The 18,282-nt window shown below is 29.5% G+C and overlaps 3 protein-coding genes across 3 annotated transcripts; 2 read left to right on the top strand and 1 right to left on the bottom strand.

Annotated features, from left to right (window-relative positions):
• Window positions 1-1,956: 1,956 nt before the first annotated feature.
• Window positions 1,957-6,406, bottom strand: LOC123300489 (ATP-dependent DNA/RNA helicase DHX36-like; the record flags this gene model as incomplete). Its single annotated transcript, XM_044883072.1, has 4 exons — window positions 6,101-6,406; window positions 5,113-5,678; window positions 2,685-4,310; window positions 1,957-2,251 (listed from the first exon to the last, which is right to left on the bottom strand). Coding segments are annotated over exons 1-4 (2,745 nt in total), but the record flags the coding sequence as incomplete, so codon positions are not given.
• Window positions 6,407-6,665: 259 nt separating this feature from the next.
• On the top strand, window positions 6,666-8,997 carry LOC123300047 (60S ribosomal protein L37a). Its single transcript, XM_044882515.1, has 3 exons — window positions 6,666-6,775; window positions 6,948-7,076; window positions 8,793-8,997. The coding sequence occupies exons 1-3, from the start codon at window positions 6,773-6,775 to the stop codon at window positions 8,937-8,939; spliced, it is 279 nt and encodes a 92-aa protein (XP_044738450.1). The 5' UTR covers window positions 6,666-6,772; the 3' UTR covers window positions 8,940-8,997.
• Window positions 8,998-11,343: 2,346 nt separating this feature from the next.
• On the top strand, window positions 11,344-15,458 carry LOC123299880 (dual specificity protein kinase splB). Its single transcript, XM_044882283.1, has 3 exons — window positions 11,344-12,411; window positions 13,543-14,105; window positions 15,101-15,458. The coding sequence occupies exons 1-3, from the start codon at window positions 11,700-11,702 to the stop codon at window positions 15,317-15,319; spliced, it is 1,494 nt and encodes a 497-aa protein (XP_044738218.1). The 5' UTR covers window positions 11,344-11,699; the 3' UTR covers window positions 15,320-15,458.
• Window positions 15,459-18,282: the final 2,824 nt, after the last annotated feature.

The following is an 18,282-nucleotide window of genomic DNA, read 5'->3' as shown; positions in this document are numbered from 1 at the left end:
CCACTTTATGAGGTCATCAAATTTTATTTATTTATTTATTTATTCTTTTATAATTAAATAAATTATTTTCAAAATAATTTATTACGATTATACCGTATAAGTCTTATTTTATGACCAAGTAGTTGTTATACTCACTCTTTCGATGCGTGGAATACAGCCATATATTTTCTTTTTAAAATTTAACATGTGTGTCTTCAGAGTACAAAAAAATCTTAGCTTCTATTTTCCTCCGTTAAATCCGTTGCGTAGTTTTAAAGATCTAAGCATACATAGCGATTATTGGGACAAGCAGACGGATTGAAGCGACTATGTATTGATGTCCAATAAGTTATAATTTGTTCGGTGTTCAATCAAAATTTAAACTGCACCCCATTTCCATTCTTAATGACCTCAAAATTTGTAGCTGAACTAGCCCCTCCCTTTTTCGTTACTAAACCATTGAAAATGTCTTTATGATTTTCAGCGTCTTTAAAAACTGCGCGTCTATAATAGATCCGCTCCTGACCGTTTAATTATTTTGCAACAAAAATGTTGTTGACAAATTATAAAGAGGTTGATAATATATTAATCGATTCATATCAAATTACAAAATTAAAAATATCTTTTCGTTAATTCCGTCTTATTAATTGTTTAATATCATAACGCTTGCGTCCTAATTTGTTTAAGTATGATTATTATGATTAGATCGTCAGATAAAAATTCATATAATTCCATTCTTGAAATATATATTTCTATTCTTCGTACATTAAATATACAGGGAGTTTCAAAAAGTACAGAAACCCTCTCAGATATCAAAAATTAAGGACTTTAAAAAAAATGACTCAGGTAAGTCACCAAAATATCAAATTCTTCAAGTCATTTTGAAAATCGAATAGATTTGGCAGAAATTTAATACAAAGTTTTGTCTATAATTGCTTTATGGTTCGATTTTTGTGGAAGCAAGTTGGTTTTCCAAATAAAAAAAGCATTTCCATAAAGTTTTGAAAGAACGAACCAATTTTTTTGTATCGAATAACTTTCCTCTATTTCCCATTTTACTTTCCAATACTTGATGAAGACCCTATATGTGTCGGTATAATAAGTTATTTTTGTATTTTCATTTGTCTCTGCATAAATTATATTTTATAATTCCCATATACAAAGTTCACGTTTTATTAAATGTTTACGCCAAAACTTTAGAACTTTTGTCACTTTCAATTATAATTTACATAAAGTATAATTACCACAACTGGTCACTTAAAAAAGTTCATAATTTATACCGGTCCATTAAATCATATCACATGGGCTACTTTCTATACACAAAAACAGGGCCGGACTAACCATTCAGTAGAAAAGCCAACTAAACAAAACGTAATTTTTGAAAAAATTCATCTTTATTAAAACAAACACTGAAATTCGTAATATTTAAAAAATATAAATTATTTTACAATAAATTAAATCGAAAATTTTATTTTACACTTTGGTTTAAACTTTTATAAGAAAAAATTAATCGTAATATTCATCTTCAAGCGATCCGTTATCTTCTAATGTAACTAATTCTTGGATAGCCCTAAAAAAAAAAGCAAAAATTATTCGTCTAATTATTAGATCGTCCAGACTCTGATTAGAGTGCTTCTAAAATCATTTCGTCTCTTTAAATACAGTGGAATCTCGATAACTGAAACCTTGTTACGTCGTAATCATCAGTTAGTAGAAAGAAAATGCAATTCCCTTCCGTAGAACCAAATTCATACTCCGTAAGTCGCCGAACTACTTCTTAAGTCAAAAACTCATTAACTCGAAATGTTTTGCATTTCCCTTGTGGTTCGTGTTATCGAGGTTCCACTGTAATATCATAAATATTTACCGTAAAATCAATACATCACTATTATCCATTTCATTCCAATCAATAAAACCAGGATGTGCAACTTTATATTTTAAAAATGTATCAAATTTATTTCGTAAATTAAATATAATTTCAGCTTCATTATCATTACACTTGAATTGCATTAAATCTGAGATTTTTAAAATTACACAATTTTCATCCTGTCTAGTATGAATTTTATCACAAAAGAATAACAATGGAAACGGATGTACCATTGTTGTATCATGAAGAAAAATAGCTGATGATTTTAATTTGACATGATATACCAAATATGGTGATGGAAATCTTGCTTGAACTGAATTGATTGATGAAGGAAATAAACATACTTTACCATCTTCTTGAGTATGAATTCTTACAATTGATTGATTTCTTACTACTTTACAAGATCTGAAATAACAAGTTAATTTAAAAAAATGAAAAGTTGTAGTCCTAATTGGTCATCTATTCGATGTTATAGACTCAAAACGGTCCAGTCTATAGCTTGGGATGGTTATGAGAAAGATAGGAAAGTTATGACAAGATAAAGAAGCTGTGAACTCTTCCAAAATTGCAACCAAGATTACAGATATACAGTTAGCAATAGGGAAGAGCATCGGAAGAGTTGTTAGAGAGTACAGAACCCTAAACTCGAACTTGAAACATAGAAGAACACTCTCGGTCAAATTATCTTTTAAACAAACAAAACAGCAAAATCCTTTCATCCGTTTAAGAGCTACGATGCTATATACAGACACACAGATACGCAGATACACAGACACATTAAACTTATAACCCCCTCTTTTTAATTTAGGGGGTTGAAAATGAATAAACATTAACATACCTGATTTTCGCAACATTTGGATATAAAGACGCACAAATAATAGCTTTCAATAAACTATCATTACATGAATTATAATTAAATCTTGTATCTTTTGGATTCGAACTTGGTAAAAATTTCATTTCATGTAACATTTGAGCAAATTCTCGTTTCATATCTCTCAACAAGATTAATGTACGATTATTCAAAAAATAATTATAACAATAATTTCTCTGTTGATTAATTGGACATTGTTCCCATCCACGAAATGCTTCAGCCAAAACTAAATGATCACTATACGTATCATTACTTAACTCATTTTTACGCTCCATAAATATTTTCTCTTTATCATACGGTAATTCAAACGCATCTTTATACGCTAACGATGCTGCTATAGATAGTATCGGATCTAAGCAACTAAACATTGCTCCTAGCAAAATCATTTTACCGCTTCGAGGATCTGTTGGTAATTTCGCTAAATGATAACCTAATGGCGTTAAATTTTCATCATCATCTAAAGCATTTAAACGTTTTAATAAATTCAATGAAATCCGTATTGAATTTTGATTTGGTGTATCCATAAAAAGTGATAAAAACGGTTCAATTTTTCCAACTTGAAGGAATTTTAACTGTAAAATAATTTCATCTAAGCGAATACGTAAAATTTCGGGTAATTGATAACTAATTAACGACATATGACGAGCTTTTGAATATAAATGATAACAATGCCCCGGTTGAACCCGTCCAGCACGTCCTCGGCGTTGATTAGCATTTGCTAAAGCAACCCATTCAGATTTTAACGTTTCAATATCATTTTGTACGTCATACTTTTTTAATTTAATCTTCCCCGGATCAATAACATAAATAACATCGTCGATTGTAATTGACGTTTCTGCAATGTTCGTGGCTAGAATGATTTTTCGTATTCCAGGCGGGGGTCTTTCAAAAATTAATTTCTGATTGACAGTTGGTAACTTAGAATGTAATGGAATTACAATATCGGATTGAGAAATACACGGATTATTTTGTAATAATTTATGAACCCCTGTAATATCTGAAATACCCGGTAAAAAAACTAAAATTGCTCCCACTGGTTTGTTAAGTACGATATATTTAATTAATTCCACAATATGCTCATAACTCAGTTTCTCCGAATTTACATTTTTCAGATTATTTAACGTTTTCGCTGAATATTTTCCTTCCGCTTGCAATTGTCGAACATGAGGTTCAATAAAATGAGCAAAAACGTTTTCTTCACTGTCTTGATTTTTCCTTGCATGTGTCATCCATGGTTTTACTTTTTTATTGGATTCTTGAAACTCAAATTGTGTTAATTCAAGTACATCTTCCAGAAAATATTCCGTAACGGGATACGTAAAACCTGGTATATTTATACCGGGACAATTGTTAAAATATTTTGAAAAACTTTGTGCATTTAATGTGGCACTCATTAAAATTATTTTTAAATCAGAACGTTTTTTTATCACTTTTTTCAGTAATGTTAAAAGTATATCACATTGAATATCACGTTCATGAATTTCATCCATTATTAAATGAGAAATACCCTGTAATGTGGGATTGCCTTGAATTTGTTGTAGAATAACACCCGTTGTACAAAATAAAATGGAACCTTTATCACGACCATGTTTCCTAAAATAAATATTTTATTCATTTATAACTGACCATTTTACTTAAAAATCTCTACTCGTTGTGCAAGGGAGTCCCGGAGACGGCTGTTGGCATGACCCGGAGACGGCCAATAGCTTTGGCTCTGCGTCATAAAAAATAAAATTCCACGAATTAATACTTTTAAAATCTCCACTCCAAATTTTCAAGGGAGTGGCGTTGAATAAAAACAATTTATCGAAAAATATCCTTAATTTGAAAAACATGAATAGAAGTCAAAAGGGTAGTTTAGGGATGCTTTTCCTATTTTTAGAGGGTTTTTTCGAATTATTTTGTGAATTTGACTATATTTAGGGTCGATTGGTGTAAATCCCATTATTCTAGCATGTATAAAACTAAAATAAATTTAATTTGCGGGAATTTTCCGATTTTCTGTGCAGTTGCGATATGGATAATGAAATTTTTCGAAGTATTCTGTTAATAAGACATTATTTCGGGTCAATTTGTAAAAAACCCATCTTTCTATCATGTATAGAACAGATTTTCCGTGGGGTTGCAATGAAAACGTTGAAGTTTTCTGATTTTTTCCGTAGGTTTCAAGCAATTCCGCGTCGAATGCTGAAAATCACATATTTCTAGCATGTCACTTTAGAAGTGAGTCAGTGAGTGAGCTTCACTTGTGGCTATATATTATATGGAACTAATACTGGCAACAAAAATATAAACTATTTAACATATCATAAATTTTAGCATTCTAGGACGTTCTACATAGCAAAATTTCGATCATTAATTGAAAAATACAATTTTAAATAAAAAAATAGCTTACTTTTCTAATCGTATTGAATATCCTGCAGATCCAGTACCAACTTTTTCTTTCATTTCGGTAGCAACTCGTTCAGCAACTGAAATTGTACTAATACGAGTCGGTTGTGTACAAATAATTTTACATACTGATCCATTTCCTTTCATAATAGCATCTTCGAGTATAAATTGTGGTACTTGGGTCGTTTTACCACAACCCGTTTCACCACTAATTAATATAACTTGATTTTTATCTAATAATTGTAAAATTTCGTTCCTACACTTATACGCCGGTAACTGTTTTCTAAAATTCAATAATTCTTGATATTTTGGATCCTCTGAGTCAATTTTCGATATAAATTCATTTTTTAAAACATCATCGAGTTGTTCATCACGTTCTAAATATTCGGAAAGCGTCACGTTTTCCAATTTTTCATCGAATGTTGTTGATATTGTTTGTAAGAATAATCGTTTGAATTGTGAATCATTAATTTGATCGTAATTATTACTTTGAAAATCGTCTGGAAATTGTACATCTTTCAATAAAGTATTAATTTCTTTTTGTATTTTATCCGATATTTTGATCCGCGTCTAAAAAAATTAAAGTTTAACATTATAAGACTCTCACGTAACTTCAAAAAAAGTTCGATCTCGGTGTCATGCTCGAAGATTCCCATATTCGGGAATGGAATATGTCCTCAAAGCAAGGTGCCAAGAGCTAGCAAATAATCGAGATTAAAGGATCTCGATTATAGTGAGACAAGACAAGATTCAAGAAGATTATCAATTATCGCATAATCTTCGGCCTCTCGTGACTTAACTTCAAAAGAAGTTCGATCTCGGTTTCATGCTCGAAGATTCCCATATTCGAGAGATGCTACTCAGTCTTTGGAAATTTTCAATTTAAATTCAATACGTCCCCAAAGCAAGGTGCCAAAAGTGGGCAAATAATCGAGATTAAAGAATCTCGATAATAGTGACACAAGACAAGACTCAATGAGTTTATTAATTACCGCATGATCTTCGGCCTCTCGCGCTTTCTTATTTCTTCGTGCATAGAACAATCCAATTTCTTTCCCCTTTAAACCCGGAGGATGTCTGTGTGAATTTCGTTGTGAATTTGACGATTCTCCGTGAAAACTATCCCCATCATTTGATTGTAAAGACGATTGCGATTCACTAAAATTGAATTTATCACGATTGTTACCCCATGGCTTTCGTTTATTTTTAAATTCTCTACGTCTATCAGTATTTCGATTGTGGAATGACATTTTATTGTATTTTACATTGACTTCATTTAAATTTTTCGTGTATTTTGAATTATTCTAACCCCAAATTATGCAATTGCAATAAAAATCAACAGATGGTGTTTTGCAAAAAAATTCTGATGAAAAAGCTCTGGGTCTTCTGATCGTTATAAAATAGAATTATTAATGGGAAAAATAAGCATCTTAATCAGGTAAACTTTTCTGGAGTTCATCCAGAATGTTTTATAATTCTGGAATTTATTTTGAATTTTGGTTTGAATATCGAATCATAGATAATACAACCCTCTATAATTTTATTTTTAAACTATCGAAAAATAAACTTCTCTATGGTACACGATCGTGTTCAATCTTTTTACTTCGGAATTCTGTGAAGGAATCAGTTTCCTGTATTTGTGTTAGAAATTAACCAAATTAAAAATGGTATGTGATATTTTAAATCTTAGGATAAATCAATCATCTTTTAATTATTCCCCATAATTTTAATATTTTATAAAATTTAATACCTTTCTTTCATAAATTATTAATATATTTAATGGATACCATCGAAATTTTATGGTGTTTTACTTTACATGTATTTTTTTGTGTATTTTAGGCAAAACGTACAAAGAAGGTAGGAATTACCGGAAAATATGGTACCCGTTATGGTGCTTCCCTACGTAAGATGGTTAAAAAAATGGAAATTACTCAGCATTCCAAATATACATGTACATTTTGCGGAAAGGTAAGTTGACTTAACCTAAAAGTAGAACCCATGCATTTTGTGTACATATGAGTTGTTTATTGATGATATCGAATTATGTCGAGATTGTAAACGTACGATATTGAATATTCATTTAAAACATGAAATTTTCGTATTTTATTATTAGTTAAATATTTTGTTTTGATTTGAAATTTCAATATTTGGTGGCCCAAGAATTCGACACTTACGAGAACTTAACGTAAATATCTTTCAAAAGTCTTCCAGAATATTTGCAATGTCGTAAATTTTCCACATAATATGTCGTGCAATTAGAATTTTATACATCATTTTTAGATTTTTTTCGTTAGCTTAAAAATATATTTAAAAGTTCTAAATTTTAATTGTTTTTTGAGGTTTTGTCAAAAAAAATATCCCCAAATCATTATTTCATGTACGATTTTGTGCGGAACTATAAGAAAAACTGGATTAATTGTCAAATGAACCTGGTTTTTGTATATTTTTATCAAAATCTAATTCAAATTAATTTTTTCGACATTTTTAACGACTCACGGACCCATATTATTAGAGTAGAGACCCGGACAACTCGAAATTAACCCGCATATCCCCTTGGACCAATGAATGAACGCAATCACCGGCTTAACAAAAAAAACTTTAAACCCCCATACACGTGCCGATTTGTCCCCATTATCGGCATAGTCAACCCGTGAATGTTAGATCGTGGATTTAAGTCCGCATATCCTTGGCTAACAGATCCGTACAACCAATTACTAGAACGATAGGATTTGTTCGTGGATGGTGCCAATAGACATTTCGATTTTTAAAAGAGTACACTTATTTACGTAGTTTAAAAATTCCTTGTCGGATCTGGTGAAAAATTAATAGTTTTTTCCTGTGAATACGTTCATTCACTGATCCTGGGGTTGATCATGCCTTTAATGGGATCGGGTTAGAGATTTTTTTGTTAATCCTATGATTACTTTCATTCACTGATCCTCAAAAAAATCTATACAATATTATATTCACGCTAAAAATCTCCAAATTATCGTAACGTAAAATTCACCTTACTCATTTAGTGTCCGAATATCTTCTCTCTAAGAAAATAGTATAGATTTATTCATTAATCGACTTGTCCCCATTATAGGCATAATCAACCCGTGAATGTTGGATTTAAGTCCGAATGTCCTTGGCTAACAGATCCGTACAACCAATTACTAGAACAAAACGTTTGTTCATGGATGGTGTCAATAGACACTTCGATTTTTATAAGAGTACACATTTAAAGCATTTATTTACATTGATTATAAATTCCTTGTCGGATCTGGTGAAAAATTAATAGTTTTTTCCTGTGATTACGTTCATTCACTGATCCTGGGGTTGATCATGCCTTTAATTGGGATCGGGTTAGAGAGTTTTTTGGCTTTTTGGTTAATCCTATGATTACTTTCATTCACTGACCCTCAAAAAAATCTATATAATATTATATTCACGCTAAAAATCTCCAAATTATCGTAACGTAAAACTCACCTTAAATATTCAGTGTCTTCACTCTAAGAAAATAGTAAAGATTTAATCATAATCGAAATCATTGTGGAATTTTTTAATTAAATATTGTGAAAATTCTGAATAGTAGTTGTTGATAAGTCAATCTATCCTATCATTTAGATAAAATTCCGTTAATAAAAAGTAGATAAAGTTATCATCTTACAAAAGGAATTTAATATAAATTTTTAATTCTAGGATGCCATGAAAAGAAGTTGTGTTGGTATTTGGGCATGTAAACGATGCAAGCGTACAGTAGCTGGCGGTGCATGGGTATACTCTACAACAGCAGCTGCATCAGTAAGATCTGCAGTCAGACGGTTACGTGAAGTTAAGGAGCAATAAACGCATACACCTTGTTTTTTATCTTTAAGTTCCAAATAAAAAATTATTTAAATAACAATCGATTATAATTTTATTTGAATCTCCCTTCATCATCTATGTGATGAAAAAGAAACTTTTTGTTACAGGCAATGTAAACAATGCAATTGCATGATGATGAAATACAAATAATTATCAAGGCATTATTAGGAAATTATTTGTATAAGGGGGTTTTTTGTTTTTATGATGCAATAATTGATGTTAATTGCACTTGCAGACGTCACATAATTAGTATATATAATTTGTTTTGGTTTGACTACGTGATCTAGTCTTTGACCTTGGAAAATTTGTATCTGAAGTTAATAACTTAGCAAAGTAAATGACTTGTGAAAGGTAATCCCAGATAAAGGTTTTATTAAACTTGACAACAAAGAATGTGAACAAATATGAATTATTTAAATATCTATTGAATTAATTAAGGTAATATGGAATAACTTCGAATGTTAAAAACTACTTATCAAACAATCTTTTTGTTCCACTTACAAACAAATAAATAATAATAATATTTTATAAAACAAAGGTTTTTTTTCTAGAATCATCCAGAAAACTAAAACCTCTCTACTACTTTTTATTCGAAAGTGTTGCGTTTTCAAATAAGCTTGATAACGTCATATTTAGCTATCGATCTGATAAAAACGCTGCAGAAGATTTGTTGGACACTATAATCACTTGTTAACATTAATAATTATTAAACAATGAAATATTTTTTCCGATTAAAATACTGCACCGTGGAGCCTCGAAAAAATGCTATACTTATGTATTGTTGTTTTTCAATACATACATATTTTAATAATTATTAATGCCATCAGGTGTTCATAGTGTCCGAAAAATTTCCTGCTGCGTTTTTTCAAACCCATCTGAGATAAAGAAGATTTTGATATTATAACCAAATAAACCATGTAAATTGTGCAAAAATATCATATAGGCAAAGCACGTTACAAGCTATTTTTACGTTTTTGAAGTAAAAATTTTAAAATTTGGTATCAGGAGAATATGTTAAACAGGTGATATATAGACGTAGCAGATTTTACATGTCTATGGATATTAAAGAATAAAAAAAATAATAATAATAGGAGGTGTGTCTTTAATATAAAATTATAAATGAGTAAGATATATAGGATATTGTATTGAACCAAAAGAGACAAAGTATATTAGTAATATCAGTGCTGACAATCCAACGGCATTAGAACCAAACAATACCAACCTAATATGCTGTAATATCCATAGACATGTAAAATCTTGGTAATATCACTTGTATAACATATTCTCCTGTTACAAATTCTTATAAAATTTCATCAAAAAATGTGTAAATTATGCAAAAATATCATATAGGCAAGGCACTTTACAAGTTATTTTAAGGTTTCCGAAGTAAAAATTTTAAAATTTGGTATCAGGAGAATATGTTAAACAGGTAATATATAGACGTAGCAGATTTTACATGTCTATGGATATTAAAGTAAAAAAAAAAAAAATAATAGGAGGTGTGTCTTTAATATAAAATTATAAATGAGTAAGATATATAAGATATTGTATTGAACCAAAAGAGACAAAGTATATTAGTAATATCAATGCTGCCAGTCCAACGGCATTAGAACCAAACAATACCAACCTAATATGCTGTAATATCCATAGACATGTAAAATCTTGGTAATATCACTTGTATAACATATTCTCCTGTTACCAAATATTGAAATTTTTATTTCAGAAACAGAAAAATTACTTGTAACGTGTCTTGCCTATATGATATTAATAAATCGATATTGTTAAAACTAAACGGGAGCAATTTATTGATAGCAAAAGGGGCCAATCCTTTAAAGAATTCTTATTATAATAAAAAAGACAGCTCTGATATTAGTTTGACACTTGGATCCAATTAAAATAAAGAATAAAAATTGAAAATTTCCTTTATTTGAAAATATTTTTGTTGCTTTCACTTAATTTTTTTGGCGAAGTGTAATTAATCGCCATTAAATGCCAAAATAACATTAACAGAATAGAATAACGTTAAAAAAACAGTGAAATTCGAGCAATCTTCAATTATTATCAAATCTATTTATGTTTCTAAGTAATTCGGATCCTGTTTTTTTTCTGAAATGTCAACGCTTCGATGCAACATGTTTAAATCCAAGTATAAAAATTTATCAAATACAGCTTCAAACGTCATGGATAAGTGTAATATTTTAGGAATAATTTATTGTAAGTAATAAATAAAACTATTTTTTAAAACAGTTTTTTATCAGACATTTTTAAATGACCTTAAATTTGTAAATTGGAACAGAGTTGAAAAAAAAATCTACTCTATGAAGTGAACAAATAATACAAAGTTCAATTCCTAAATTACGTTGTTCTCTCTGATTAATCAGTATATATCCAAAATGGCTGAAATCTAAAAGTGTGTATTGTTTTCTCGTATCAGGAAATAATTGTTAAAAATGGAAAATATTGTCAAGTTTAGAAATTTCTACAACCTAACGTCAAATATTAAGTGTTTTGTTCATAGAATTGTAGAAGTTAAATATCCAAAGCAAAAGTTTAAGTTGTTTAAATCAATTCATCATCACCAGAAGGACAATTTGACAAACGTGAATTGTGCAGATCACTTTCATACAAGAAAGAGAAGTATTTCATCACCACAACATCAAAAAATTGTACGGAATCTAAATTTTCGTGGTACACGAATTTGTTGTTGGCTTGTTTGAACAAATTTTAAAAACAATATTTTAAATGGATTTCACAAATGTGAAATTGTTTATAAATCCCTTACGACAAGATATGTCAACCAACGTAAAATATTTTTCGACTGGTGGATGCTATTCAAATTCGAAATTTTTTAAAAATGATTTAGATAGTATCTCAAATCATCTTTTAAAATTAACAACAACAAAGTTGTCCAATTTGAATGGCGGATTTGGTAGTGATTTTCATGAACAAAGAATGATACCCACAATCATTTCATTAAAAAATGTTATTAATTCAATACCGTTAAACAATATTTATGCAAATTTAACGACAGAGTTAATGAATTCAACAACCACAAATACAACCACATCTGATACAAATTCAACAACAAATATAATGATGTCACATTTAAACAATTTAACGGATTTTGATGAGATTGAATTACGTAAATCATTGTCACCGAAACGTTTTTATAATAATCAACAATTACAACAGAAAGTAAAAAGTATGAAAAAATCACCAAACTTAATGTTTTATCGTAATTTAATTGAAGAAATTGCTGCTGATCGTAAAATGGTTGGCAAGATTTTATTACCTCGTAATGATGTCGAGGAGGAAATTGGTGTTGAATCCGTTTCAACACCGAGTTTTGTTATTATTGAAAATCGAAATCATAATAAATTCATTGATTATGAAATTCGATTTCATGAAGCGAAATGTAAAAAGTTACCACATAAAATTTTCCAAAAATGTACAGGTAATTTCACAATATTGAGTTTTTATCTCCTTTTGTTCCTCTAGGCTTAAATTTTCTGTTCTGGTAAAGAAATCAGTACCTATGCCCATGGCGTTGACCGTTTATGTGCCTTTGTCTTGTGGCTTTCAATACGTGCTCTCCTAAGCCGCCCCTCCCCCAGGTGAAATTTGTAGTCGTTATAAAGATACATCATAACTCAAGAACGGTTTAACCGATTCACTTCAAATTTATAAAAGAGAAGAATCATTCAAAGATTTTGGATATTTCTATTTTTTTTTTTTTGACGAAAAAACAAAAAGAAATCGTAATATTTGAAGTTTTTTTCCAGCAGTCTCTTAAAAGTCTTAAATTCAAAACGAAAAAACAAAAAGAAATCATGACATTTGAAATTTTTTTTTCCAGCAGTCTGCCATAAATAAATTTTAATATTTTCGGCAAATTCTAGTTCATTTCTTGCATTTGGACTTCTAGATTAAAATGCCGTTTTTATATTTTCTTTCAAATAAGCCTACCAGCCGAAATCGTGGAGGAAGTAAGCTCTCTTTTTTTCGGAGTGGTACAACTTCCATTTTAATGAAGATTTTCATTTGAAATTTGTTACACATAATCCTAAAATGAATAATAAAACCCCTAAGTTCTATCTTTTCAAAGTCAAATCAAAAACAATTTCCACCAATGCTTTAAGAAATAGGCCATTGCATGGGAGAATCCCCCTTAAGAAAATTGCAAAAATTCAAAATAAATTTTTCGTTTCAAATTTCGATAAAAGCTCAGTACAAAAGGTAATTTTTTTAGCCTTTTAAAAACCAGATTCCACAACATAAGACGAAATAATTTTTGAATTCCACGCCTAATTGAAATTTAAAACCGAAATTTATTTAGGTATTATATTTCTTTTTGAAAAAAAAAATTGTAGTTTTTATTTCTCTAGTGGTTTACCTTGAAAAAAAAAATGCATTAAATATATATCAAAATAATCCAATTGAAAATACTTGTTTTTACACCCTTTTGGTCGAATTTTCTCAGCCTTGATGTCTACTCATAAGTTAGTTTTATTTTGCAAAATAATAATTAAAATTTTGGCCGATTTTTTCGTAATTTAAATTTATTTTTAACATTTTTTTTTTATAGATAATGCGGCCAAATTCGGTGAACCAATAAATATTTTAGAATTAGAAAATGGAAGTCACAATCAAATTAGCCATTCAAATGGTTACAATCAAGAATCATCAACGACAAACGACCACTTAGAAGATGATTTTGAAATGATAAACATAAATAATGAATTCATGAATACTACAGAGCAACTCGTTGATGATGAAAGTGATGATGAAGATGATGATAGTTTTATTGAATTTGATGACATGAGTGATAATGATGGAAGTGATAGTGATGAAGATAATGATAATATAACAGAAGTTAATGGATGTTTTAAGAATAATAATAATGTAGCGAACATTACACGTACAAGACTGTTATCGGATTGTGATAGTGAGGATAGCTTTATTATATTTGCCGAAGATAATGATGAGGATACAAATGATCAGAATCGGATGGCATTAATACAAGAGGTAGATGAAGAATCTGGTGATGAGAATGATGTACCACGTGCAGAAGATGTAACTGATTGTTCACCACGTTTAAAACAAATACAATTTTGGGATGATATGTTGGAAAAAACAATTGAGAAAAAGGTTTGTATGCTGTAAAACATACACTTCAATATTTTTTCAATTTTTTTAAAGGTATAGGACTATAATGGGGCACAGTGGAACAATCGTAATATTTTTACCTGATTCCAACACAATTTCAGAACACATTACACAGAATTATTAAGTTTTACGGTTGTTCCATTGTACCTCAACTCCCATGATTGAAGGATCCAAGGTTTCGGACTTAAACATTTTAAACCTGGCGCCGCCTTGCTTGTTTCTGCAAGTGCGAATAAAATGTATGGAGTTTTCATCGTCCTCCATACAGGCCTTACAAGTGGGATTATCAAAAATCCCCATATTATGAAGGTGGTAGTTTAATCTAAAGTGTCCTGCCAAGAGTCTTACCACCCTTCTCAACTGTGGTTATACATAGTTTGGCCTGTAACATGCCCTGCACAAAGTCCCAGCAATCATGATAGGCTTTTCGTAACCATTCGTAAATTGCGGAGCTTCTTGCTGTGGAAATGACAGGTTCAGGTGAAAAGGGCGTTTAAAGTGACCCGTCTCGTGCCTAAGATTCGTCTGCTGCTTCATTCACACCGTGGTATAACTATCATTCATTTATTTCTGATCGCACGTAGACATGACAGATTAAACCACAAATATCGAAGAAAATAATGAATTCATCGAAGAAAAACGTATTTTGTTACTTTTAATCGCGGTACCGGTTATAAGAAACAGTGGTGTACGTGACTAAATCCATCTAAACACAAGAGATCAACAACCTTTTCTACCAGATTTGGTTTTTCTTTTATTTGGTTCTTCTTAGCTGTGTAAAAATACCATCTCCGTATATTTATTTTAGTAATTCGGTCTTCGGCTTGGTTTATCTTTAAAAAAAATCACAAAATTAAATGAAAACCCCTAAAATGCAAACAATACAAAAAATTTGTGGCCACCATGAAAAAAATATCTTTAAAGGTCAATCGTTATAAATTTTTTTTTATTAATACTTTTTCCTTGTAAATTTTCAGGTCCATTTTAAACCAGATTCTGAATTATGTATCGTACATCCAATGGTACAATGGAGTTTTGCATATCAAAATGCCCGTAAAGGTACATGGGAGGAAGCAGCTCGTGATCGTAGTCGTTTTCAATTTCGATTACGTCGTTTAAGTGATATATTAAAACCAATTTTAGCAAATGAACATAGAAATAAAATCTACACAGAACGATTCCAAGATAATACATAACGCAATTATTTTTCTTTTATAAAAAATTTTATATATAAATATGTAAATAAAATATGAAGAGAAATAATTCCATATCTTAAAAACGATTTTAAATATCCCTTCGCCCCTTTTCTCTATATATCTTTCTGAAAATATATTCTATCCCTTTTCTATTACAATTAAATAAATTAAGTTTAAAATAATTTTATGTAAATATTTATAATAAAAAAAAATATTGTTTATATAAAAGAAAAAAGATGGTAACTTCATAATATATATATCTAGAAAATATTGATAATGACTGAGAAAATCAAAACACATTTGTAGAAAAGAAATTTATATTTTTGATTTGAAAAATTTAATTTATTTTTGAATAATTGATTTTTTGTGAATGTTAATTTTATTTGTATAGAAAAAAAAATGTACATTTAAATTTATTTCTTTATTAAAAATTATATTAAAATTTAAACAAGAAGGATTTGTGTTTTTTGTTTTGTTGAAAATAAATTGTACAATTTTATTAAATCCTTTGTTTCTTTTTTCTTCAACATTCCTTTGTGGTTAATAAACTTTCAGAGTTACGACGGGTCACTTTTGGCTTCGGGTGTTGCTAACCATAGATTAATTATATGATTGCAGTTGTCAATCGCATACGATCAAAAGGTTTAAAATTGAATTTTTGTACTTAGCACTAAATTTATGGAGTACAAGTAAAAACAAACAATTGACTGAGTTAATTGTTGAAATACCATGTATAAACAGTGTTGATTACTCTATCACATTACACATGTATACATGTCACATATATATAACTGAAGCACCCATATAATTCATACTATACAATTTGGGCTCTCACGGGTAAACAGCGATGTTTACGAAAAAAAGGTTTCAAAGAAAAGTTTATTTTTTATGAGGAATATTTTTTACATTTAAACTTTTGTTCTATCTCTAACGGCTTACAAGAAAGATCCTACGCACCCAAGACCCAATTGACCTATGTTGCTCGTTTACGAACTCGATTTCACTTTTTACGTCCTGAGTACGCTGTAAAAATTTCAGCTTGATATCTCTTTTCGTTTTTGAGTAATCGTGATGACAGACAGACAACCGGAAATGGGCTAATTAGGTGATTCTATGAACACCTATATACTAAAATTTTTTTCTTAGTATCAACATTTTTAAGCGTTACAAACTTGGGACTAAACTTAATATACTATGTATATTTCATATATTCGTGGTATAAAAATTGGATAGTCATGATTCTAACGTGTTTCGACACCTAAATTTTCGCTAAACAAGTAGCATAGGTACCTGATTTTGAAAGCCGAATTAGATTGTGATATTATAACCAAATAAATATAGGCAAGGTACGTTACAAGTTATTTTTATGTTTTTGAAGTAAAAATTTTAAAATTTGGTATTAGGAGAATATGTTAAACAGGTAATATATAGACGTAGCAGATTTTACATGTCTATGGATATTAAAGTATAAAAAAAATAATAATAATAGGAGGTGTGTCTTTAATATAAAATTATAAATGAGTAAGATATATAGGATATTGTATTGAACCAAAAGAGACAAAGTATATTAGTAATATCAGTGCTGACAATCCAACGGCATTAGAACCAAACAATACCAACCTAACATAATTAAATTGATTTTTTCATATTCTCCTGTTACAAATTCTTATAAAATTTCACCAAAAAATGTGTAAATTATGCAAAAATATCATATAGGCAAGGCACGTTACAAGTTATTTTAAGGTTTCCGAAGTAAAAATTTTAAAATTTGGTATTAGGAGAATATGTTAAACAGGTAATATATAGACGTAGCAGATTTTACATGTCTATGGATATTAAAGTATAAAAAAAAAAATAATAGGAGGTGTGTCTTTAATATAAAATTATAAATGAGTACGATATATAAGATATTGTATTGAACCAAAAGAGACAAAGTATATTAGTAATATCAATGCTGCCAGTCCAACGGCATTAGAACCAAACAATACCAACCTAATATGCTGTAATATCCATAGACATGTAAAATCTTGGTAATATCACTTGTATAACATATTCTCCTGGTACCAAATATTAAAATTTTTATTTCAGAAACAGAAAAATTACTTGTAACGTGTCTTGCCTATATGATATTAATAAATCGATATCGTTAAATCCCGAAAGAACTAAACGGGAGCAATTTATTGATAGCAAATTTAGGGGCCAATCCTTTAAAGAATTTTTATATATAATAAAAAAGACAGCTCTGATATTAGTTTGATACTTGGATCCAATTAAAATAAAGAATAAAAATTGAAAATTTCCTTTATTTGAAAATATTTTTGTTGCTTTCACTTAATTTTTTTGGCGAAGTGTAATTAATCGCCATTAAATGCCAAAATAACATCAACAGATTAGAAGAACGTTAAAAAAACAGTAATATTCGAACAATCTTCAATTATTATCAAGATCGGTCTTATAAAAAAAATCGGATAGTCATGATTCTAACGTGATTCGACACAATTTTCGCTAAACAAGTAGCATAGCTACCTGATTTTGAAAGCGGAAGCCAGTTCTGGTCCTCCTTGATTCCTTCTTCCTTGGCTCCTTCTTTATTTGAAAGATAAGGTAATGGAGAGTGTTCTTAGCTATGCTTCAAAAGCGAATTTAGGGTTTTGTACCTGAAACAACTAAAAATAGATTATGATATTTTCAAATTGGTTCTCCATGACCCAAAAAAGTTGTTAAAATTGCTTAATTTAAAATCATTTTAAGACAATTTTTATCAAATTATTTTTTATACCCTTTTAGTAATATAAATTATTAATATTTTGTCATTTTAATTCGGCTTTAATTTTAACATAACTTAGTAGTTTAGTTAATAATTTGAGTTAATAGTTTAGTTAGTTTAATTTACCAGACAGTTGCTTTACAAGCGAGAATCCATCGTTAATTAACGCAACCGCTCTCAAATGAGACGTACTTCT

Source organism: Chrysoperla carnea, chromosome 5 (assembly GCF_905475395.1).
Source record: "Chrysoperla carnea chromosome 5, inChrCarn1.1, whole genome shotgun sequence".
Taxonomy (NCBI): domain Eukaryota; kingdom Metazoa; phylum Arthropoda; class Insecta; order Neuroptera; family Chrysopidae; genus Chrysoperla; species Chrysoperla carnea.
This window is presented reverse-complemented; position numbering and strand designations above follow the sequence as displayed.